Source organism: Triticum urartu, chromosome 4A (genome assembly GCF_056163025.1).
Source record: "Triticum urartu cultivar PI428250 chromosome 4A, HENAU_Tu73, whole genome shotgun sequence".
In the NCBI taxonomy this organism is placed as follows: Eukaryota; Viridiplantae; Streptophyta; class Magnoliopsida; order Poales; family Poaceae; genus Triticum; species Triticum urartu.
The window spans coordinates 126,381,555-126,405,142 of record NC_141876.1 but is presented as its reverse complement, the minus strand read 5'-3'; the positions used below and the strand labels follow the sequence as shown (position 1 = coordinate 126,405,142).

The window sequence follows — 23,588 nt, the reverse complement described above, 5'->3', positions numbered from 1 at the left end:
TAGATGAACTCATAGATGGATCTTGGTGAAACCGTAGGAAAATTTTTGTTTTCTGCAACGTTCCCCAACAGCACGTGTGTTGATGAAGCGGAGTTTTGTGTGTGCCTTGCCAGTCTCTATATCGGTATCAGTCTCAATAAACCCGTAATTGTAGAATCTAATAGCTCCTTCGTGGTTTCCTATCTTGCAAATGATATTCTTAACAGGTCCCCTTTTGTTGATATTAAGAGGGAAGCGCTTAGCATTATGCAAATAATTTCGAGATCTTCAAGATCAATAGCCAGTCAAACACGACGGCTCATAAGATTGCTAAGTTTAGTTATGATAATAGGTCCGACGGTTTTATTTATTATAGTATTTCACCCTGCGTGGCGTATGTTGTAATGAACAATTGTAAGCACTTTTAAGTGTTTTTTTAGGGAAAACACTTTTTAAATTGATTAATACTATATATGGGGGTGTTTCTCGAAAAAACAATTAACCTAGGTTGAGGAGAAGTGAAGCAGTAGTGAGTGCATCCGGCCAAAAATGAGGCGGCACATTAGCGTGGAACAGGAGCTTCCGAACGCAGTCGTTCAGAGTGTGAAGGACGCGTTCGGCTCGACCATTCTGCTGTGAAGTGTACGGGCATGTGAGACAAAAAACGGTGTCGTGGTTCGACAGAAAAGTGCGGAAAGCAAGATTGTCGAACTCTTTTCCATTGTCAGTCTGAAGAGCAAGAATGGGACGCCCAAACTGTGTGCTAACATAGGAGTAAAAAGCCGACAAAGTGAGAGTGCATCCGACTTTCGTCGTAAAGGAAATGTCCACACATAGTGAGAATAGTCATCAAGAATAACCAGATAATATAAATAGCCCGAATTACTAGGAACCGGAGAGGTCCACACATCGCTATGAATCAACTGAAAAGGAGAAGAAGCTATGGTGGTGGAGTTATTAAACGGAAGGCGGACATGTTTGCCGACACAACATGCATGACAGGTGTGATCCTATATCTTATTACAACTGAAACTGAAACTCCTAAGAATATGACAAAGTGTGACGGGGTTGGGATGAACCAAACGAGCGTGATAGAGATCGACGCCGGCGGAGAGAGCGACCAGTGCGGTGGTGGAGGTGGACGGCGGATGCACCAGATAGAGCTCATCGAGGCTGTCACATCGGCGAAGTACCATCCTGGTTCGAGCGTCCTTGACATAAAAGCCAAGCTCATCAAATTCAACAGTAACAGGATTTTCACGAGTTAAACAATGAACGGAAACAAGATTCTTAATAAGATGAGGTGACACAAGAATGTTAGACAAAGTAATAGGAATAGAAGTAGAAGGAAAAGAAGTGTGCCCGACATGTGTGATAGGTAGTGAGGAACCGTCACCGACAATGATGCGGCGGTCGGTGGTGACAGGAGTGAAGGAGGCAAGATTACCAGGATGAGCAAACATGTGAGCCGTAGCCCCGATGTCCATGTACCAATCACCGCCTCCAGTGTAGTTGTTCGGCTTAGGTGCAGCGTGCAGCGCAGCGAGGAGCGCCGGATCCCAAGGTGCCGGCGATAGGGCCGGCGAGGGCGGCGGCAGGGCCGCAGGGAGACCGTAGGCGCCGCTCATCTGTGACGGTGGGTATCCTCCGTACAGCTGTGGAGCCGCGTAGTACGCCTGGTGCGCCGGTGGGCGCGGCACGGGAAGCGTCGGTGCAGGAGCCCATGGAACTGGCATGGTGTACGCATGGACGACACCAGTCCACAGGTTGCAGCCGGAGGCCCATGGGGGCGGCACCTAGAGCGGTTGCGGCGCCGAAAACTGCTGCTGCTGCTGGCCAGCTTGCTGCGGCTGCTGGTGCTGCTGCTGTCCGCCGCGGCGGCCACTGCGCCAGCCCCCGCGGCGCTTTTCAGCGGGAGGAGCGGGGGGCGCAGGCAGGCCGTACGGCAGTGGCAGGAGCCCCGGCTGCTGGGGCACCGGGAAGGGTGCCTGATGATGCTGTTGGGATGCCGGGGCAGCGGGAGGCGTCGGAGGCCCGCCGCGGGTGGTACCGGCGGTGAGGGCGGTGTGGATGGCGCGCGTCTTCACCTGCTTCATCCGCCGCTCCTACAAGCGGAGGTACGCAACGAACTTGGCGAAAGACGAGTTGGGGATGAGGCTGAGGTTCCCCGCGGCGTTACCGAAGTCCTCGTTAAGCCCGACAGTGAGCGTGCTGAGGAGGAGGTCATCATCGACCTTGGCGCCGATATCACGAAGCTCGTCAGCGAGAGTCTTAAGGCGGCGACAATAGTCGTCGATGGAGGTGTTGTCCTGATGACACCCAAAGAACTCTTGCTGCAGAAAAACGCGACGCTGGAGCTTGTTGTCGGTGAAGAGCCCGTTCATCTTGGTCCACACGGTGCAGGCATCATCACCGTCCATCAGGACCGTCTGGAAGAGGTCGGGCATGATGGTGAGGAAAAACCAGCGGATGATCGTGGTGTCGATGGTGGACCAGTCGTGAAACTCGGGGATGAGGCTGGAGTCGACGGTGCCGTCCACGTGGTCCATGAGATGGTACTCCCGGAGCACGAGGGAGAAGTACGTCTTTCATGTGTGGTAGGAGGAGTCCGCCTGAAAGAGACGAACCGGCACCCGCTCGAAGATGTTGAGCTTGCGGATGTCGTTGACGTCGGGAGGGTTGGCGTCGGCGAACGGGTTGGAGTTGGTGGACGCAAAGGAGGTAATTGACGACATGGCGCGGCGGCAGCGGCGGCTTTAGATGACACAGATGCAGTGCAGCGGAGGCTGACGAAGCGAGGTGACTCGGCGCGGGCTGGCGGGGACGATCGCACGGGCAGACGAGTTGCGTGTCTGGGCGATCGCGCGAGCTGGCGAGCGGGTGGCTGGACGATCGTGAGCTGGCGAGCGGGGTTAGCGGGCGGCGGGGTTGGGTGCCGGGTGCGCGGGTTAGCGGGCGGCGGGTTGGGAATGGGTGGAGCGACGCGGGCGATTGGCGGTGCTGGGCGCGGTGCGAGCGGGATCGATTCCCAGCTAGCTAGCGACACAGCGCGGGCGTGGAGAAAAGTCAGCGGGACGCTGGCTAGCTAGCGACGTTGCGGCAGCGTAGAGGAAAAGCAGCGGAGCGAGGCAGCTGGGTAGTGGTGGCCGCGGCAGCGCGGAGAGGTCGCGTGGCGGCGGCGGAAGCGAGAGGAAAACCTAAAAAGTTGATATCATATTGGATGTATGAATTGCACGATGTATTAACTTGGTGCAATGTATACGGTATATATAAATACAAGATAGGGTCTCTACCTCAATCTATACAACAAACTAGAGAGGTGGGCTTAATATACAAAAGACAATATACATGCACGAATATCATACTCATACACAGACTGCTATTCCAGTAAACAATTGGATATGATCAAGAAAGGTAGAAGGAATGTCCAGGAGGCTGTTGATATTTCAACGAGGAATTTAGGGACTTGACAACCTCTTTCGTCTGAGGTCATTAAGATCAATGTTGATGCCTGCTTTGTGGAGAGCATGAGTGCTACCAGCGTGAGGGTTACTGCCAGAGATCATACGGCTAAGTCATCATTTCTTTTAAAGATTTTATTAGGCTAGGCATGTGTGTTGATGAAGCGGAGTTTTGTGTATGCTTTGCCGGTCTCTATATCGGTATCAGTCTCAATAAACCTATAATTGTAGAATCTAATAGCTTCTTTGTGGTTTCCTATCTTGCAAATGATATTCTTAACAGGTCCTCTTTTATTGATTTTAAGAGGGAAGCGCTTAGCATCATGCAAATAATTTCAAGATCTTCAAGATCAATAGCCAGTCAAACACGACGGCTCATAAGATTGCTAAGTTTGGTTATGATAATAGGTCTGGCGGTTTTATTATTCAGTTTGACTAATTCACATTTAGATGTTTTTTAAGGATGTCACATCTAAGTTCTCACAAATATATAATGCAATAACAAGAAATAAAAAAACTAAGACAAAAAAAATAGATCACGAACAGAGTGTACATGAGATTAGATGTAACATAAATGTGTCCTAGACAGACCCTTTATTATTTATAGTATTCCGCCCTGCGCGACGTATACTGTAATGAACGATTGTAAGCATTTTTAAGTGTTTTTAGGGAAAACACTTTTTAAATTGATTAATACTATATATGGGGTGTTTCTCGAAAAAACAATCGAGAGAAAGGAAGCTTGAAAGGAAAACCAGCGAGGTGAGAAAGCTCCAGCTGAATCCAACCCTTTCCACTTTCGCGCCTTATCCCGTGGGATCTCCGGATACGCCGGCCCCACCACTGAACCTTCTCCCTGACGCGGCCGCCTCGCACTGGTCTAGCGTACGGCGCCCCGGATCTCCACGGGCCCCCCAACGCTATCCTCCGACGTGGCCATCCCCGGGCCACGGCTTCCGCAGCCGGGAGAAGCAGCGCCGCTTGTACGGGGGCGTCCGTCGGTGTCTCGGCCAGCGTCATAGCGCCGCTACTGGAGGAGGGACGCCGACGGCGAGCTGTTGCTTGTATCGAAGGACTGCTGGGTCTGGGTAGGCGAAGGAAACGTCTTCGGCAGTGACTTGTTCTGTTCGTATGTGCATTCTTGGAATGCTGCGACAACAATTGAGGGATGAAAAGGGCAGTCCATGGCGAGGAGGGTGAAGCTGATCACGACGGCTGTTTTAGCTGGTTCGCTGAGTTGGCTCTCGTCTTATCCACTTACCAAAATCTGCATTTTGGCCTTCGGATGAGCTCTTCATCGTCTTTGGCCGTTCTTTCCTTTCTAACTATTTTTTGGCTGCGAACCGATTGTCTCTCGGATGGTTATATTTTCTGTGGTGGAACCAGCCCATTAGAGTGCAAATTATAGATCATCGGTGCTCGCATTTTTCTTGAATTTATTGCAAGTTTCTCGGCGATGTTCATTCAATGGGAGAAAAAAAATCCATCGACTACGAGCCGTCTGTAATGACTTCATCAATCTCAAGATAACGTGTTGACTCGGTCTCAAGAGTAGAGTGTGCGCATCCATTCATAAAAATGAGTGTATGTGCGCATATATGAGTGTTTACACCTGTACTATGTTAAGAAATAGTATTCCTTTGATACGCTTTTGTTTATGTGGACCGAGTGCATCCTGTCGCACCGGGTTCACTTTTTGTAGCTCACTTAAATGAAAAATATATATCATAACATTATTAACAATGTGATTGTAAGGGACTAGTTAGAAACCAGTCGACTGAAAATGTGATTTGGGTCAGCTGACTAGTTTCAGCCATCCGATGGAAAACAGACGTATAGATGAATGTCTTCGACCTCAAGCCATCGTCTTCTTTCTTCAAACCATCGAGCCGCCACCATCCCTCAGTCGGCGATGCTCCTGAGCCAGCCTCGCCACCCCACCCTTCCCCCACCACCGTGCTGCCGCCCCCCACCAGCCATCCCTCTAACCCCGGCCATGAAACATTTTCTCCGGCAAACCTGCACCGCCCTAACACCCCTAAGATAGATGGTGGGGGAGCTTCTCTGGCAAGCTTCTTCCTCCCCCCCCCCCCCCCCCCCCCCCGACAGTTTCTTCGCTCAATAAAAAATCGAATGGCCCAAATTCCAAATGTAGGCGACTTAGGGCCTGTTCGGCAATGCCCCAGCTCTCAACTCCCAAAACTTCTCGTGAGAAGCCACCCCGAAGGCCCGATACTCGTGAAGCTAGATTCTAGAAGCAACATTGAGAAGCTGAATCTGTGAAGTTTGGGAAGCTTGGAGGACTTCAGAACACGCTTTTACAAATAACTATTGTGTGATTGTAAATGTAAAGCCAGTATTTAACCACGTGATGTAGATTACACCCACAAATGTGTTGATCAAATAACCAGTGTAAAGTACTACGGAACATGCATAGGTTGCCATCAAACATGACGGAGGGCAGCAACTTGTCCGGATTGTCTCCGGGCCGCTCCTTCCAGGGAACAGAGCCACAGCGAACACTGGCCACAAGTCGCATGCATACTCGCATGCATGCCGATGCCGAGAACCAAGACGCCATCCAATCCAATCAAATTCCCGAACCCCAAACACATGCACGTACCTGTCATGGACACGCTGACCTAACACCAGCCATGCAAAAATGGAGCCCTCCGCCATCACAAGAAAATACTTGGACGGAGAATTTATGTGGAATCTCTATATATCCCGTGGTGTTCTGGATGCTGCCTCCCGGGGCAGAGCTCGATTGCACGAACGCACGCCTTCGTCTAGCTCTAGACACGTACGGCTCTCCGGTGCCTTGCTGTCCATGCAAGCTTCTTCCAGATCCAGCTCCATGGAGAGGACCAGCCAGTGGTACGTGACCATGTCTTTGCACAGTGCGAATTGCTTGCTCGTCCATGTCACTCGTACGCTCATGTCTCGTTTCTTTGAATTGGTTCGAGCAGGGTGTCGTCGCAGGACGTGCCAACGGACCTCATCGTCCGGGTCGCCGGCGCCGCCTTCCCTCTACATAAGGTTAGTCGTCTTCCACCTCCCGGTCGATCTCTCCAACTCCTCCTCACGTGTGTACAAGAAAAAAGTGTCGCCGGTGATCATGGTCTGACGTGGGCACAACTAAATGCTTCCCGTGCAGGCGGTGATGGTGCCCAAGTGTGGCTACATCCGCAAGGCCGTCGCCATGGCCACGCGCCCCGACCACGCGGCGACCGTCGAGATCGAGCTCCACGGCCTGCCGGGCGGCGCCGACGCCTTCGAGAAGGCCGCGCGCTACTGCTACGGCGCCAACTTCGAGATATCCGCTCGCAACGCCGCCCCCCTCCTCTGCGCCGCCGCGTTCCTCGACATGCAGCCGGCCGACGGCGGCCTCGCGCGCCGCGTTGAGGAGTTCCTCGCGCAGGCGGGTCTCCGGACGCTGCCCAACGCGATCGCCGTGCTGCGGTCCTGTGAGGGCCCGCTCCTCGTGGCCGCCGAGGAGCTCGGCGTCGCCCGGCGCGCGGCCGACGCCGTGGCCCTGCGGATCTGCAACGAGGTGCTTTTCCCGACGCGGTCGCCGCCGGAGTGGTGGGCGTCGGAGCTCGCAGCTCTCTCGCCAGCGTCGTTCCACAGGGTCTTTGCGGCGCTGCGCTGCCGACGCGCCGGTCCTAAGGTGCTCGTCGCCGCGGCCACCGCCTACGCGGAGCTCCTGCTGGCCGACGGCAAAGCTTCCGACCACCGCGCCCTCCTCGAGTCTGTTGTCGCCGTGCTCCCTTCAGCGGACGACGCGCCCCTTCCCGCAGCGTTCCTCTGCCGCCTCCTGCACGACGCCGTCACCTCCGAGGCCTCCGCCAAGACGTGCCGCGACCTGGAGCTCCGCCTCGCGGCCGTGCTCGACCAGGCCACAGCGGGCGACCTGCTCGCCTTGGCACTCGATGGCGCTGGTGAGCGCGTCATTAACACCGAATCGCTCCGGCGTGTGGTCGCCGCGTTTGTGGAGCGCGAGTCCGGTGCCGGACGGAACAGGAGGGCGTCGCTGTCCGGAGCGGCGTCGCTGTCCGGAGCGGCGGCGCTGGGCGCAGGGGCGCTGCAGAAGGTGGCCAAGATGGTGGACGAGGTGGCGGCGGAGATCGCGACGGACGAGTCCCTGCCGATCTCCAAGTTCGTGGGCGTCGCCGGCGCTGTGCCCAAGGACGCCCGCGCCACCCACGACTGCCTCTACCGCGCCGTGGACATCTACCTCAAGGCGCACCCGGAGCTGGACGAGATCGAGCGGGAGAAGGTGTGCAGCGTCATGGACACCCTCAAGCTCTCCTACACGGCGCGCATCCACGCGTCCCAGAACAAGCGCCTGCCGCTCCAGGCCGTGCTCAGCGCACTCTACTACGACCAGCTCAAGCTCCGCAGCGCCGGCGTCGGCCACGACGACGAGGATAGCGATGCGCGGTCGGAGGCCGGGTCGGCGCGCATGCAGGCCAAGGCGGACGCGGCGCTGGCGCGGGAGAACGAGGCACTGCGGTCGGAGCTGGCCCGGATGCGGGCGCACTTGTCGTCCGGCGTGCAGCAGAGCAAGGGGAGCGGCTCGAGGACGGCGGCGACGGCGACAGTGCCGGGGAAGAAAGCGAGCTTCTTCGGGTCGATGTCACGCACGCTGAGCCGGCTGAACCCGTTCAGGGCCGGCGGCGGGTGGTCCAAGGACACGTCGAGCATCCGTGACAGTAGGGGCGGCGCCATGAATGTGGTCAAGCCCAAGCGGAGGAGGTCCTCCATAAGCTAAGACTCAATATATATCATCCATGATGAGATAGGTGCATGTAATTCGGTCTCATTTCATTCGTATGATCACTGGTGTGTACTGTGCGTGTAGAGGAAGATCATGATCGTAGTTCTCATGATTCTTCCCTTTTTTTCAGCTAGTTTGTGTCATCTATTGTACTACTAATCTACTATGTACTGTATGATGTATGTTGGGCATTGTATATTAGTAGAAAGAAGAAGTGTTCAATTCAACTATACTTCCTCCGTGGATTGGCAATTTGGGACCAGCTCTCTGGATTTAACATGAACTTTCAAAAGGGGTAAAATGGTTCAGATCTTGTAACTGAAAAGGGATGATTCAGTTCGGTTGTAGTACGTGGTAAATTTTCTGATGGGCTTGAATGACAGCTGCTTCGTCACCCCCTAGCTAAGAGTCCTTTGTGACCAGCTCGCGTGTACAGCCGGACACCTCAAACCATCCCTCGTACGTCCGCAGATGCGTGACCGGACATGAGACAGAAGGATAAACATGACCCAACCGGATCCCACATATCATCTTTATACGCTCGGGCGTCCGCGAACCCTCATATCCATCTAAAATATGGGGAGGATATGAGGGCTCGCGGACGCGTCGGGGCATTCTGCCATGTAGGACGCGACCCCACCCAGACCATCTTTTCCCTTTCTTTATTCATTTTTTTATTTCTCTCTCTTCATCTTCATCAATCACGTGCAAGTGACCGAACATAAATGACCGGACCTATGAGGAAGAAAATAAGAATCGTTGCTGCACGGATGGGCAAATAGGGGCTCAAAAAGGACACACCCGGTCACTCACCGGGCGCGTCCGCAGGCGTTTGAGGGATCAAATTAGAGATACGTGGCTGAAGATGCTCTTAAACCAATAAAGTGAAGTGAAAAGTTCGTTGTGATTTCAAGAGACCAATATATGATACTAGTCTTTTTTAGTCTGCATATAAGTTTTGTCTGAAGCCAAAGTATCTCTACTTTGACCAGACATGTAAAAAGAAGTATTGGTGTTCAAAATACCAAATCAACACCATTTGATTTATTATGGAATGCAGTTTCATATTTTGTATATTTAGTATTGTAGATGTTGATATTTGAAGTATCGGGATTCACAAAACCAAATCAACATCATTTGATTCATTATGGAATGCAGTTTCATATTTTATATATTCGGTACTGTAGATGTTGATATTTTTTTAATATAAATTTGGTCGAACTTTGAAAAGTTTGATTCGACACAAATTTTATACGCGGAGTAAAAGGACCGGAGAGAGAGTACGAAGTGAAGATAAATGTTGATCAACATGAAACTCGAGAATTATACACTAGATGGTCAACACACAAGCGTATATGTTGTATTGCGTAGAAATTAATTCTGAATAACGTAATATGAATAATCATATACAATGTGTTCCATATATGTATATGTATATGTGGGTTAGGTGATCGGCCGGCCGAGTAGCGGGTTTTCTCGGTTGTGCATTCATTTGTTCATCATATTGAATACTGATGTGTTTGTTTGTCTTTTCGTTTCTTTTGTTTTTTCTTTGTTTTTTTCATCAGTTTTCTATGTTTTTTTCACTTTGTTATACTTTAGTTTTCTTTGTTTTTCCCATATGTTTTCATCGGTTTTTCTTTTTTTTCTTCATTATACTTCAGTTTCTGTTTTCACTTCTTGGATTTTTTGCTTTTTTTTTTCTCATTTCCTTTTTATTCCAACACATGTGTATTTTTTCTTACACATTGTAAGATTTTCATGTAAGTCAAGAATATTTTTTAATACAAGTTTAACATTTGTTTCTTTCAAATATATATTGTTTTGTTGAAATATATGCTTTCATGTCTATTGTTTTCATATACATTATATATTTTTGTATACATCTTAAACATGTTTTACACACATTTAACAATTTTCAGATACATTGTTAACATTTTTTCAAATAAATATGTTGATATCTATTGTTTTCCTACACATTGTACCTTTTGTATACATCAGAAACAATTTTACACACGTTTAACATTTTGAAATACAGTATTAACATTTTTTTCCAATATATGTTTTGATGTCTATTGTTTTCCTACACATTATACCTTTTTGTATACATCAGAAATATTTTTACACATGTTTAACGTTTTGAAATATAGTATTAACATTTTTTTCCAATATATGTTTTGATGTCTATTGTTTTCATACGCATTGTACACTTTTTGTATACATCTAAAACATTTTTGTACAAGTTTTGCATTTTCCATATCATGATTAATTTTTTTCTTCAAATATGTGTTTTGATGTCTAGTTTTTCGTATGCATAGTACACTTTTTCTTATATATCCGGAAAAAAATATGCATGTTTAAGATTTTCTTGAATCACACGAACATTCTTTTACATTGTGTAAACATTTAAAAAATGATATTTTTGAAACGTATAAACAATTTTTAAATGTCACAAGACATTGTTTTTTGAAAGCTATCAATATTTTTTTAAGTTATGCTAACAAAAAAGTACACTGTGTTAACATTTTCCAAATGCTCGATTTTTTAAGTAACAATGTTATTTTTAATTTCAAAAATATAAATAAAAGTTATTAAAATAAAAAAACAATAAATCATCGTAGTGAATGAAAGAATGCAACAAAGAAATAACTGGGCCGGCCCACTTATAGGTCGCTTCAGGCAATCGCGACCTACAGCTCGCTATAAGCGAGCTATTCTTTGTCTCAAAAAAAGCGAGCTATTCTGAATTACTCTCTGTAATTATAAGGCAGCAATCTATAACCCGTTAATTACGTACACTATTAGATATGCAACATGAAAAATATGTCGACATATAAAACCTAGGTACTAGTGCATGAAGTTCATCTCAGTATGACACATCACTGAAATTAAGCTGTTTATCGAGCAGATAACATAAATAACCTTGAACTTTTTAGGCATAACAAATAGGAATCCCTAAAATATTTCAACTACTTACAGGCTTCAGTGCATGATACGTCAAAAAATGCGTTCACCAAATTGTTGTAGCTTTGAGATTGTATAAGTTTTCTGAAATAGGAATCCGAAAGGGTAAAAGTTTAACAGACGATGCATATGTCGCTCGGTAACTATGCGCCAGATGATATTTGCTCATCTGCTGCCTCAATTTTCAGTTTTGAAGCTAACATAATTAACACAACAATAGCAGAAAAGTAGTAGCTACTTATGCTGTTATCTGATATTCATTCATAGATGAGGCCAGAACAGTTCAACACCCTGACGTTCAACAATTCTGGAATCCAGTAGTTTGACAAAAGGTGCACATATTGTAATAAACTAGACTTACCACCCACCGGTTCAGGTTAGCACGAGCTGCTCTAGGAAACTAACTAGCTAGCTTTTCATACGATTTAAGAAGTACATAATGTTGTCAATCGACTCCGCTTAGAATGAGCTGCTCACCTATGCTCTGCGCAACCTACTTGCCTTCTCGAACACGTCTATTAAGACGGAAGGGCAAGTTCTTTTGAGATTACTGTAACCTTGTGTTGCCATCAAAGCATCCATCTCATCCTTAAGCCTGTCACAGTTATGGTGATCAGCTAAAGCCAATGTAGTTGCCAGAGTCTCCATGGCAAGGTTTTTTCCGAGGATGTTTTGACATATCAACTTCAGCCTATCCATGGCATATCTATCGGCAGCCACAAGTAAATGCCGGATCATCTCAACGTAATCATCACCACCAAAATCACCCACATCAGGCAATGAGTCGGTATATACAAAATGCAGTAAGGCCTTGAAAGCAGCAGGCTGCATGTCTTCAACTGTAATGGACTCTGCCTTTCCTTCCTTCATCCCTCCATACATCTCCGCCTCAAAGACAGGTGATCGCGCCGCAAGTATGATCTTGTGTGCGGCAAAAGTCTCTCCGCCAACACTGAATGTCACGTCGGACCCCTTCCCCTCTAACAACAGCTTGCCGAAATGATCTGATAAGTTCGACGATGACACCTTGATTTCAGAGCTCCCGGTTGTTTTTGTCACCTGCGATTGTTTGATGACTGTGAGTACACATTCAATTGCCAAGCTATCATCCTTAATGTACTCTGATGCTTCCAGCTCCAGCTCACTCCTTTCAATAGACCCTCCACATTCTGGGAAAACACGATTATTGTAGTCGAACACTGACGGGGTTGGTTGAGACGGATACCAAATACTCTTTGGCAACCCAGTATCCTTGTTAACCAGTCGCAGATCACAGGATGCCCGCGCCACCCCCTTGCTCTTGCCCGTGAGGTCGCGCGAAACCGACACGCAAACGCAATCGGCGTATGATATGTTGGCTCCGTCAGGGTAGAAGCGGATGGTCCAGTCGTAGCCGCCGACGGTGAAGATGGCCGACTGGACGAACTTGCCGATTCCAAGGCCCTTCTCGAGGCTGTACCCGACGATCTCCAAGACGTGCGTTCCCTTCGCCGTCTCCGTGGTACACCTCGACGAGGACTTGGATTCGAGTGCCATCAGCCCTGCAACCAAGAGCCTGGAGCCCGTAATGCGGATCTGAGAATACGAGAGGAAAGTACACAGCTTTGTCGAGGACAAGAGGAGTTGGGGAAGAAACGAGAGGGCGAGTGGAGTACCTTGGCAAGTCGGCAGAGGAGGAGGAGGCGAGGGGCGGCGGCCAAACGGGGAGGGGAGGTCTGAGCAGCTGATGGAAACGGGAGAGGTGAGGTCTGAGCAACCGATGCGAAGGCAACGGGATCTGGCCAGATGGGCTACAAGGGCCGTGCCGTGCTAGCCCAACGGCACGTTCGGCCTGCGTCGCCCGCCAAGGAACGTTTTGACTAAATACCTCAAAAAATGAAGTAAAATTCAGAAGAAGAAAAATAAAAAAATACAGGAAAATAAAAATGAGGCAAAGTGTCATGTGGGATAAATCTTGAGCTTTATTAGTGGTTGCCTCATTAAACCTTCCATCCCTGAGAAAGAAAAAAAAAGTACAAAACCATGCTCTAGATTATACAAAAGGGAAAGGAAATTGCAAAAGAAAATGAAAAAAGTATAATGACTACAAGTATTCTTCCTCTTCTTTGATGGAAAGATCTTTGAATATGGCTTCCAGTTCTTTGTTGTATGCGGTGTATTATGCTCTCCTTCTCGCTGGTTCCTCATATTTCACGGCCATTAGTGTTTTTACCATATCCGGGGTGAGACTGATTCTTCTTTCCTCAAGTACTCTTCCAGCTATGTTGAAAGCAGACTCTAACGATGTCGATGAGATGGGTACTGATAACACATCTCGTGCTAATATGGAAAGCACCATATATGTAAGCTTGTGTTCATGCCACCATTGTTTCATGTTGAAGTCCTCATCATCTTCATTGATACTGACTCTGTCGCTGTTGAGGTACTTCGCTAACTCCCCACCACCTGCAGGAACACGTGGTAAAGTTGTTGATGCTCCCGTCGAAGAGCTCAAGGCAAAGGAGGAAGAATGAAATACCTTGTTCCACGCTCTTTTTTTTCATACAGTTGGTGTCGGTGGAGGCAGTTGCACCCGAACGCCAAAATACATTTGTCCGTACTTAACGTAAACTTCATAAAGCTTATCACGAACATCAGTGAAATAAGCAGAATAATCTAAATGTAGAGACCCAACTAGTAAAATGATCAAGATTAGCCCTAGATCCAGGATAAATGCAAATATTTTAAATACTTAAGTTTCATGCGAGCAACAACTTATCATTCATCGCTTTCCTATGTGTTCACATGGGTTGCAATGTCTACAATACTATGCACCATTAAAGGAGATGTGGAATAATGACCACATAAAGAAATTATTGCATCATAAAACATCTCCAAAAAACTTAGTCAATATTGAAGCAACATGCCAGGTCACAGGAGTGATTAGCTGTGATCCGTAATTTGCATTCATGAAATTCTAAAAAAGTATCTTTGTCTCGGAGAAGTGACTTGAGCATCATATACGTAGAGTTTCATGTAATAGACAAGTCAAAATTATACTTATGAGGAATTTTCCTACGACAATGCAATATCTCTTGCAGCTTGCAATTCATTGATTACAGTTACTAAAATAAGTGTTGGAAGGGATAAAGGGATTGGCGGAATATGATGGATGTATTATTGAGCCTCGAGGGCGAGTATATATTGTGTACAAGATTTGGAGGGCAAGACGCCTCACCTAGAGATAGAGTAGGAGACATATTACAAATCCTAGACTACCAAATACATGTATCCCAAATATCTCTAACATCCCCCACAGTTGTAGCGGAAGCGCCGCGAACAACAGGAGCGTCACGGACGGTCAGACTGGAGAAAATAGCAGCCGACGGGCTAACATCCCCCCGCAGTCATAGCGGGAGCGTCTGAAGGAAATATGCCCTAGAGGCAATAATAAAGTTATTATTTATTTCCTTATATCATGATAAATGTTTATTATTCATGCTAGAATTGTATTAACTGGAAACATAATACATGTGTGAATACATAGACAAATAGAGTGTCACTAGTATGCCTCTACTTTACTAGCTCGTTGATCAAAGATGGTTATGTTTCCTAGCCATAAACATGAGTTGTCATTTGATTAACGAGATCACATCATTAGGAGAATGATGTGATTGACTTGACTCATTCCGTTAGCATAGCACTTGATCATTTAGTATGTTGCTATTGCTTTCTTCATGACTTATACATGTTCCTATGACTATGAGATTATGCAACTCCCGTTTACCGGAGGAACACTTTGTGTGCTACCAAACGTCACAACGTAACTGGGTGATTATAAACGTGCTCTATAGGTGTCTCCGAAGGTACTTGTTGAGTTGGCATATTTCGAGATTAGGATTTGTCACTCCGATTGTCGGAGAGGTATCTCTGGGCCCACTCGGTAATGCACATCACAATAAGCCTTGCAAGCATTGTAACTAATGAGTTAGTTGCGGGATGATATATTACGGAACGAGTAAAGAGACTTGCCAGTAACGATATTGAACTAGGTATTGAGATACCGATGATCGAATCTCGGGCAAGTAACATACTGATGACAAAGGGAACAACGTATGTTGTTATGCGGTTTGACCGATAAAGATCTTTGTAGAATATGTGGGATCCAATATGAGCATCCAAATTCCGCTATTGGTTATTGACCGAAGATGTGTATCGGTCATGTCTACATAGTTCTCGAACCCGTAGGGTCCGCACGCTTAAAGTTCGGTGACGATCGGTATTATGAGTTTTTGTGTTTTGATGTACCGAAGGTAGTTCGGAGTCCCGGATATGATCACGGACATGACTAGGAGTCTCAAAATGGCCGAGACGTAAAGATCAATATATTGGACGACTATGTTCGGACACCGGAAACGTTCCGGAAGGTTTCGGACATATACCGGAGTACCCGGGGTTACCGGAACCCCCCGGGGGGCTTAATGGGCCTACATGGGCCTTAGTGGAAATAGAGGGCAGCAAGGGGAGTGTGGGGCGCCCCCCCAATGCCCAAACCGAATTGGTTTAGGGCAAGGGGCCCGGCCCCTCTTTCCTTCTCCTCCTCTCCCTTTCCTTCCCCCTCTCCTACTCCTACTAGGAAAAGGACGAGTCCTACTCCTAGTGGGAGTAGGACTCCCCCTCTTGGCGCGCCTCTCCCTGGCCGGCCGCCTCCTCCCCTTGCTCCTTTATATACGGGGGCAGGGGGCACCCCATAGAGACAACAATTGATCATTGATCTCTTAGCCGTGTGCGGTGCCCCCTCCACCATAATCTACCTCGATCATATCGTAGCGGTGCTTAGGCGAAGCCCTGCGTCGGTAGCATCATCATCACCGTCACCACGCCGTAGTGCTGACGAAACTCTCCCGTGAAGCTTTGCTGGATCGGAGCTCACGGGACGTCATCGAGTTGAACATGTGCAGAACTCGGAGGTGCCGTGCGTTCGGTACTTGGATCGGTCGGATCGTGAAGACGTACGACTACATCAACCGCGTTGTGCTAACGCTTCCGCATTCGGTCTATGAGGGTACATAGACACAATCTCCCCTCTCGTTGCTATACATCACCATGATCCTGTGTGTGCGTAGGAATTTTTTTGAAATTACTACGTTCCCCAACAGTGGCATCCGAGCCAGGTTATTGCGTAGATGTTATATGCACGAGTAGAACACAAGTTAGTTGTGGACGATACAAGTCATACTGCTTACCAGCATGTCATACTTTGGTTCGGCGGTATTGTTGGATGAAGCCGCCTGGACCGACATTACGCGTACGCTTACGCGAGACTGGTTCTACCGACGTGCTTTGCACATAGGTGGCTGGCGGGTGTCAGTTCCTCCAACTTTAGTTGAACCAGTGTGGCTACGCCCGGTCCTTGTGAAGGTTAAAACAACACTAATTTGACAAACTATCGTTGTGGTTTTGATGCGTAGGTAAGAACGGCTCTTGCTCAGCCCGTAGCAGCCACGTAAAACTTGCAATAACAAAGTAGAGGACGTCTAACTTGTTTTTGCAGGGCATGTTGTGATGTGATATGGTCAAGACATGATGCTATATTTATTGTATGAGATGATCATGTTTTGTAACGTAGTTATCGGCAATTGGCAGGAGCCATATGGTTGTCTCTTTATTGTATGCAATGCAATTACCTTGTAATTGCTTTACTTTATCACTAAGTGGTAGCGATAGTCGTAGAAGCAATAGTTGGCAAGACGACAACGATGCTACGATGGAGATCAAGGTGTCGCACCGGTGATGATGGTGATCATGACGGTGCTTTGGAGATGGAGATCAAAGGCACAAGGTGATGATGGCCATATCATATCACTTATATTGATTGCATGTGATGTTTATCCTTTATGCATCTTATTCTGCTTTGTTTGACGGTAGCATTATAAGATGATCTCTCACTAAATTTCAAGGTAAAAGTTTTCTCCCTGAGTATGCACCGTTGCCAAAGTTCGTCGTGCCGAGACACCATGTGATGATCGGGTGTGATAAGCTCAACGTTCATCTACAACGGGTGTAAGACAGTTTTACACACGCAGAATACTTGGGTTAAACTTGACGAGCCTAGCATATGCAGATATGAACTCGGAACACTGAGACCGAAAGGTCGAGCGTGAATCATATAGTAGATATGATCAACATAGTGATGTTCACCATTGAAAACTACTCCATTTCACGTGATGATCGGTTATGGTTTAGTTGATATGGATCACGTGATCACTTAGATGATTAGAGGGATGTCTATCTAAGTGGGAGCTCTTAAGTAATATGATTAACTGAACTTAAATTTATCATGAACTTAGTACCTGATAGTATTTTGCTTGTCTATGTTATTGTAGATAGATGGCCCGTACTGTTGTTCCGCTGAATTTGAATGCGTTCCTTGAGAAAGCAAAGTTGAAAGATGATGGTAGCAATTACACAGACTAGGTCCGTAACCTCAGGATTATCCTCATTGCTGCACAGAAGAATTACGTTCTGGAAGCACCGCTAGGTGTACCACCCACGCCGGCAACTGCAAACATTGTGAATGCCTGGCAGTCACGTGTTGATGACTACTTGATAGTTCAATGTGCCATGCTTTACGGCTTAGAACCGGGACTTCAACAACGTTTTGAACGTCATGGAGCATATGAGATGTTCCAGGAGTTGAAGTTGATATTTCAAGCAAATGCCCGGATTGAGAGATATGAAGTCTCCAATAAGTTCTATGGCTGCAAGATGGAGGAGAATAGTTCTGTCAGTGAGCATATACTCAGAATGTCTGGGTACTGCAATCGCTTGATTCAACTGGCAGTTAATCTTCCGGATGATAGTGTTATTGACAGAATTCTCCAATCACTGCCACCAAGCTACAAGAGCTTCGTGATGAACTATAATATGCAAGGGATGGATAAGACAATTCCTGAGCTCTTCGCGATGCTAAAGGCTGCAGAGGTAGAAATCAAAAAGGAGCATCAAGTGTTGATGGTTAACAAAACCACCAGTTTCAATAAAAAGGGTAAAGGGAAGAAGAAGGGGAACTTCAAGAAGAACGGCAAGCAAGTTGTTGCTCAAGAGAAGAAACCCAAATCTGGACCTAAACCTGAGACTGAGTGTTTCTACTTCAAAGGGACTGGTCACTGGAAGCGGAACTGCCCCAAGTATTTGGCGGATAAGAAGGATGGCAAGGTGAACAAAGGTATATGTGATATACATGTTATTGATGTGTACCTTACTAGAGCTCGCAGTAGCACCTGGGTACTTGATACTGGTTCTGTTGCTAATATTTGCAACTCGAAACAGGGACTATGTATTAAGCGAAGACTGGCTAAGGACGAGGTGACGATGCACGTGGGAAATGGTTCCAAAGTCGATGTGATCACCATCGGCACACTACCTCTACATCTACCTTCAAGATTAGTTTTAGACCTGAATAATTGTTATTTGGTGCCAGCATTGAGCACGAACATTATATGTGGATCTTGTTTGACGCGAGACGGTTATTCATTTAAATCTAAGAATAATGGTTGTTCTATTTATACGAGTAATATATTTTATGGTCATGCACCCTTGAAGAGTGGTCTATTCTTGATGAATCTCGATAGTAGTGATACACATATTCATAATATTGAAGCCAAAATATGCAGAGTTGATAATGATAGTGCAACTTATTTGTGGCACTGCCGTTTAGGTCATATTGGTGTAAAGCGCATGAAGAAACTCCATTCTGATGGACTTTTGGAATCACTTGATTATGAATCACTTGGTACTTGCGAACCATGCCTCATGGGCAAGATGACTAAAACGCCGTTCTCCGGAACTATGGAGCGAGCAACAGATTTGTTGGAAATCATACATACTGATGTGTGTGGTCCAATGAATGTTTAGGCTCGCGGCGGGTATCGTTATTTTCTCACCTTCACAAATGATTTGAGCAGATATGGGTATATCTACTTGATGAAACATAAGTCTGAAACATTCGAAAAGTTCAAAGAATTTCAGAGTGAAGTGGAAAATCGTCGTAACCAGAAAATAAAGTTTCTACGATCTGATCGTGGAGGAGAATATTTGAGTTACGAGTTTGGTATACATTTGAAACAATACGGAATAGTTTCGCAACTCACGCCACCTGTAACACCACAGCGTAATGGTATGTCCGAACATCGTAATTGTACCTTACTAGATATGGTGCGATCAATGATGTCTCTTACTGATTTACCGCTATCGTTTTGGGGTTATGCTTTAGAGACGGCTGCATTCACGTTAAATAGGGCACCATGAAAATCCATTGAGACGATGCCTTATGAACTATGGTTTGGCAAGAAACCAAAGTTGTTGTTTCTTAAAGTTTGGGGCCGCGATGCTTATGTGAAAAAGCTTCAACCTGATAAGCTCGAACCCAAATCGGAGAAATGTGTCTTGATAGGATACCCAAAGGAAACTGTTGGGTACACCTTCTATCACAGATCCGAAGGCAAGCCATTTGTTGCTAAGAATGGATCATTTCTAGAGAAGGAGTTTCTCTCGAAAGAAGTGAGTGGGAGGAAAGTAGAACTTGATGAGGTAACTGTACCTGCTCCCCTATTGGAAAGTAGTTCATCACAGAAACCGGTTCCTCTGACACCTACACCAATTAGTGAGGAAGCTAATGATGATGATCATGAAACTTCAGATCTAGTTACCACTGAACCTCGTAGGTCAACCATAGTAAGATCCGCACCAGAGTGGTACGGTAATCCTGTTCTGGAGGTCATCTTGCTAGACCATGATGAACCTACGAACTATGAGGAAGCGATGATGAGCCCAGATTCCGCAAAATGGCTTGAGACCATGAAATCTGAGATGGGACCCATGTATGAGAACAAAGTGTGGACTTTGGTTGACATGCCGGATGATCGGCAAGCCATCGAGAATAAATGGATCTTCAAGAAGAAGACAGACGCTAATGGTAATGTGACTGTCTACAAAGCTCGACTTGTTGCGAAACGTTTTCGACAAGTTCAAGGAGTTGACTACAATGAGACCTTCTCACCCATAGCGATGCTTAAGTCCATCCGAATCATGTTAGCCATTGTCGCATTTTATGATTATGAAATTTGGCAAATGGATGTAAAGACTGCATTCCTGAATGGATTTCTGGAAGAAGAGTTGTATATGATGCAACCTGAAGGCTTTATCGATCCAAAAGGTACTAACAAAGTGTGCAAGCTCCAGCGATCCATTTATGGACTGGTGCAAGCTTCTCGGAGTTGGAATAAACGCTTTGATAGTGTGATCAAAGCATATGGTTTTATGCAGACTTTTGGAGAAGCCTGTATTTACAAGAAAGTGAGTGGGAGCTCTGTAGAATTTCTAATATTATATGTGGATGACATATTGTTGATTGGAAATGATATAGAATTTCTGGATAGCATAAAAGGATACTTGAATAAGAGTTTATCAATGAAGGACCTCGGTGAAGCTGCTTACATATTGGGCATCAAGATCTATAGAGATAGATCAAGACGCTTAATTGGACTTTCACAAAGCACATACCTTGACAAAGTTTTGAAGAAGTTCAAAATGGATCAGACATAGAAAGGGTTCTTGCCAGTATTACAAGGTGTGAAGTTGAGTAAGACTCAATGCCCGACCACTACAGAAGATAGAGAGAAAATGAAATATGTTCCCTATGCTTCAGCCATAGGCTCTATCATGTATGCAGTCCTGTGTACCAGACCTGATGTGTGCCTTGCTATTAGTTTAGCAGGGAGGTACCAAAGTAATCCAGGAGTGGATCACTGGACAACGGTCAAGAACATCCTGAAGTACCTGAAAAGGACTAAGGATATGTTTCTCGTTTATGGAGGTGACAAAGAGCTCATTGTAAATGGTTACGTTGATGCAAGCTTTGACACTGATCCAGACGATTCTAAATCAAAAACCGGATACGTGTTTATATTGAATGGTGTAGCTGTCAGTTGGAGCAGTTCTAAACAGAGCATCGTGGCGGGATCTACATGTGAAGCAGAGTACATTGCTGCTTCAGAAGCAACAAATGAAGGAGTCTGGATGAAGGACTTCATATCCGATCTAGGTGTCATACCTAGTGCATCGGGTCAAATGAAAATCTTTTGTGACAATACTGGTGCAATTGCCTTGGCAAAGGAATCCATATTTCACAAGAGAACCAAGCACATCAAGAGACGCTTCAACTCCATCCGGGATCAAGTCCAGGTGGGAGACATAGAGATTTGCAAGATACATACGGATCTGAATGTTGCAGACCCGTTGACTAAGCCTCTTCCACGAGCAAAACATGATCAACACCAAGGGTGTTAGAATCATTACTGTGTAATCTAGATTATTGACTCTGGTGCAAGTGGGAGACTGAAGGAAATATGCCCTAGAGGCAATAATAAAGTTATTATTTATTTCCTTATATCATGATAAATGTTTATTATTCATGCTAGAATTGTATTAACCGGACACATAATACATGTGTGAATACATAGACAAACAAAGTGTCACTAGTATGCCTCTACTTGACTAGCTCGTTGATCAAAGATGGTTATGTTTCCTAGCCATAGACATGAGTTGTCATTTGATTAACGGGATCACATCATTAGGAGAATGATGTGATTTACTTGATCATTCCGTTAGCTTAGCACTTGATCGTTTAGTATGTTGCTATTGCTTTCTTCATGACTTATACATGTTCCTATGACTATGAGATTATGCAACTCCCGTTTACTGGAGGAACACTTTGTGTGCTACCAAATGTCACAACATAACTGGGTGATTATAAAGGTTCTCTATAGGTGTCTCCAAAGGTACTTGTTGAGTTGGCATATTTCAAGATTAGGATTTGTCACTCCGATTGTCGGAGAGGTATCTCTGGGCCCACTCGGTAATGCATATCACTATAAGCCTTGCAAGCATTGTAACTAATGAGTTAGTTGCGGGATGATGTATTACGGAACGAGTAAAGAGACTTGCCGGTAACGAGATTGAACTAGGTATTGAGATACCGACGATCGAATCTCGGGCAAGTAACATACCGATGACAAAGGGAACAACGTATGTTGTTATGCGATTTGACCGATAAAGATCTTCGTAGAATATGTGGGAGCCAATATGAGCATCCAGGTTCCGCTATTGGTTATTGACCGAAGACGTGCCTCGGTCATGTCTACATAGTTCTCGAACCCGTAGGGTCCACACGCTTAAGTTCGGTGACGATCGGTATTATGATTTTTTGTGTTTTGATGTACCGAAGGTAGTTTGGAGTCTCGGATATGATCACGGACATGACGAGGAGTCTCAAAATGGTCGAGACGTAAAGATCGATATATTAGACGACTATGTTCGGACACCAGAAAGGTTCCGAAAGGTTTCGGACATATGCCGGAGTACCAGGGGTTACCGGAATCCCCCGGGGGACTTAATGGTCCTACATGGGCCTTAGTGGAAATAGAGGGCAGCAATGGGAATGTGGGGCGCCCCCCAAGGCCCAAACCAAATTGGTTTAGGGCAAGGGGGGCCGGCCCCCTCTTTCCTTCTCCTCCTCTCCCTTTCCTTCCCCCTCTCCTACTCCTACTAGGAAAAGGAGGAGTCCTACTCCTAGTGGGAGTAGGACTCCCCCTCTTGGCGCGCCTCTCCCTGGCCGTCCGCCTCCTACCCTTGCTCCTTTATATACGGGGGCAGGGGGCACCCCATAGAGACAACAATTGATCATTGATCTCTTAGCCATGTGCGGCGCCCCCTCCACCATAATCCACCTCGATCATATCGTAGCGGTGCTTAGGCGAAGCCCTGCGTCGGTAGCATCATCATCACCGTCACCACACCGTCGTGCTGACGAAACTCTCCTGTGAAGCTTTGCTAGATCGGAGCTCGCAGGACGTCATCGAGTTGAACATGTGCAGAACTCGGAGGTGCTGTGCGTTCGGTACTTGGATCGGTCTAATCGTGAAGACGTACGACTACATCAACTGCGTTGTGCTAACGCTTCCGCATTCAGTCTACGAGGGTATGTAGACACACTCGCCCCTGTCGTTGCTATACATCACCATGATCCTGTGTGTGCATAGGAATTTTTTTGCAATTACTACGTTCCCCAACAATGTCGTGGACGGTGTCGCATCGCAGACGCGTTGACTGTAGAGGAAGCCAACGAGTTGCTCAAGTGGATGATGGCCCTTTCTGCAGATGTCAAGGTAGCCAAGAGCGTAGGGTGGTGCAGCTGTGGTTGAGGTAGCCACGCGAAGAATGTCGTGGTCGATGTCGATTCAGGGTAGCCGGTGTCGAGGGAGGCGTCGTGTAGCCATGTACGCAAGGAGGCGCCATGTAGCCGTGTGTGCAAGGAGGCACCGAGTTAGTCATGGGCGCAGTGGTGTCGAGGTAGTGGTGCGCCG

At 46.7% G+C, this 23,588-nt stretch overlaps 2 protein-coding genes across 3 annotated transcripts; one reads left to right on the top strand and one right to left on the bottom strand.

Moving 5' to 3' along the window:
• The first annotated feature begins 6,039 nt into the window (after positions 1-6,039).
• Positions 6,040-8,447, top strand: RPT2 (Phototropic-responsive NPH3 family protein). The gene is made up of 3 exons (XM_087517976.1): positions 6,040-6,317; positions 6,410-6,479; positions 6,598-8,447. The coding sequence occupies exons 1-3, from the start codon at positions 6,103-6,105 to the stop codon at positions 8,212-8,214; spliced, it is 1,902 nt and encodes a 633-aa protein (XP_087374102.1). The 5' UTR covers positions 6,040-6,102; the 3' UTR covers positions 8,215-8,447.
• Positions 8,448-11,412: 2,965 nt separating this feature from the next.
• On the bottom strand, positions 11,413-12,938 carry LOC125551098 (BTB/POZ and MATH domain-containing protein 2). 2 transcript variants are annotated; one of them, XM_048714255.2, is made up of 2 exons: positions 12,840-12,938; positions 11,413-12,725 (listed from the first exon to the last, which is right to left on the bottom strand). In XM_048714255.2, exon 2 carries the CDS (start codon positions 12,718-12,720, stop codon positions 11,662-11,664), a length of 1,059 nt encoding a protein of 352 aa, XP_048570212.2. In that variant the 5' UTR covers positions 12,721-12,725; positions 12,840-12,938; the 3' UTR covers positions 11,413-11,661. The 2 variants fall into 2 exon arrangements, with proteins under 2 accessions (XP_048570212.2, XP_048570211.2); XM_048714254.2 differs by having other exon boundaries at positions 11,413-12,739; positions 12,840-12,924.
• Positions 12,939-23,588: the final 10,650 nt, after the last annotated feature.

Bases quoted from the DNA above. Each gene is read 5' to 3' on its own strand.
- RPT2 (XM_087517976.1), top strand. From the start codon at position 6,103: ATGGAGCCCTCCGCCATCACAAGAAAATACTTGGACGGAGAATTTATG. The intron at 6,318-6,409 runs GTACGTGACCAT...TGGTTCGAGCAG, and splicing joins ATGGAGAGGACCAGCCAGTG to GGTGTCGTCGCAGGACGTGC. The intron at 6,480-6,597 runs GTTAGTCGTCTT...CTTCCCGTGCAG, and splicing joins CCGCCTTCCCTCTACATAAG to GCGGTGATGGTGCCCAAGTG.
- LOC125551098 (XM_048714255.2), bottom strand. From the start codon at position 12,720: ATGGCACTCGAATCCAAGTCCTCGTCGAGGTGTACCACGGAGACGGCG.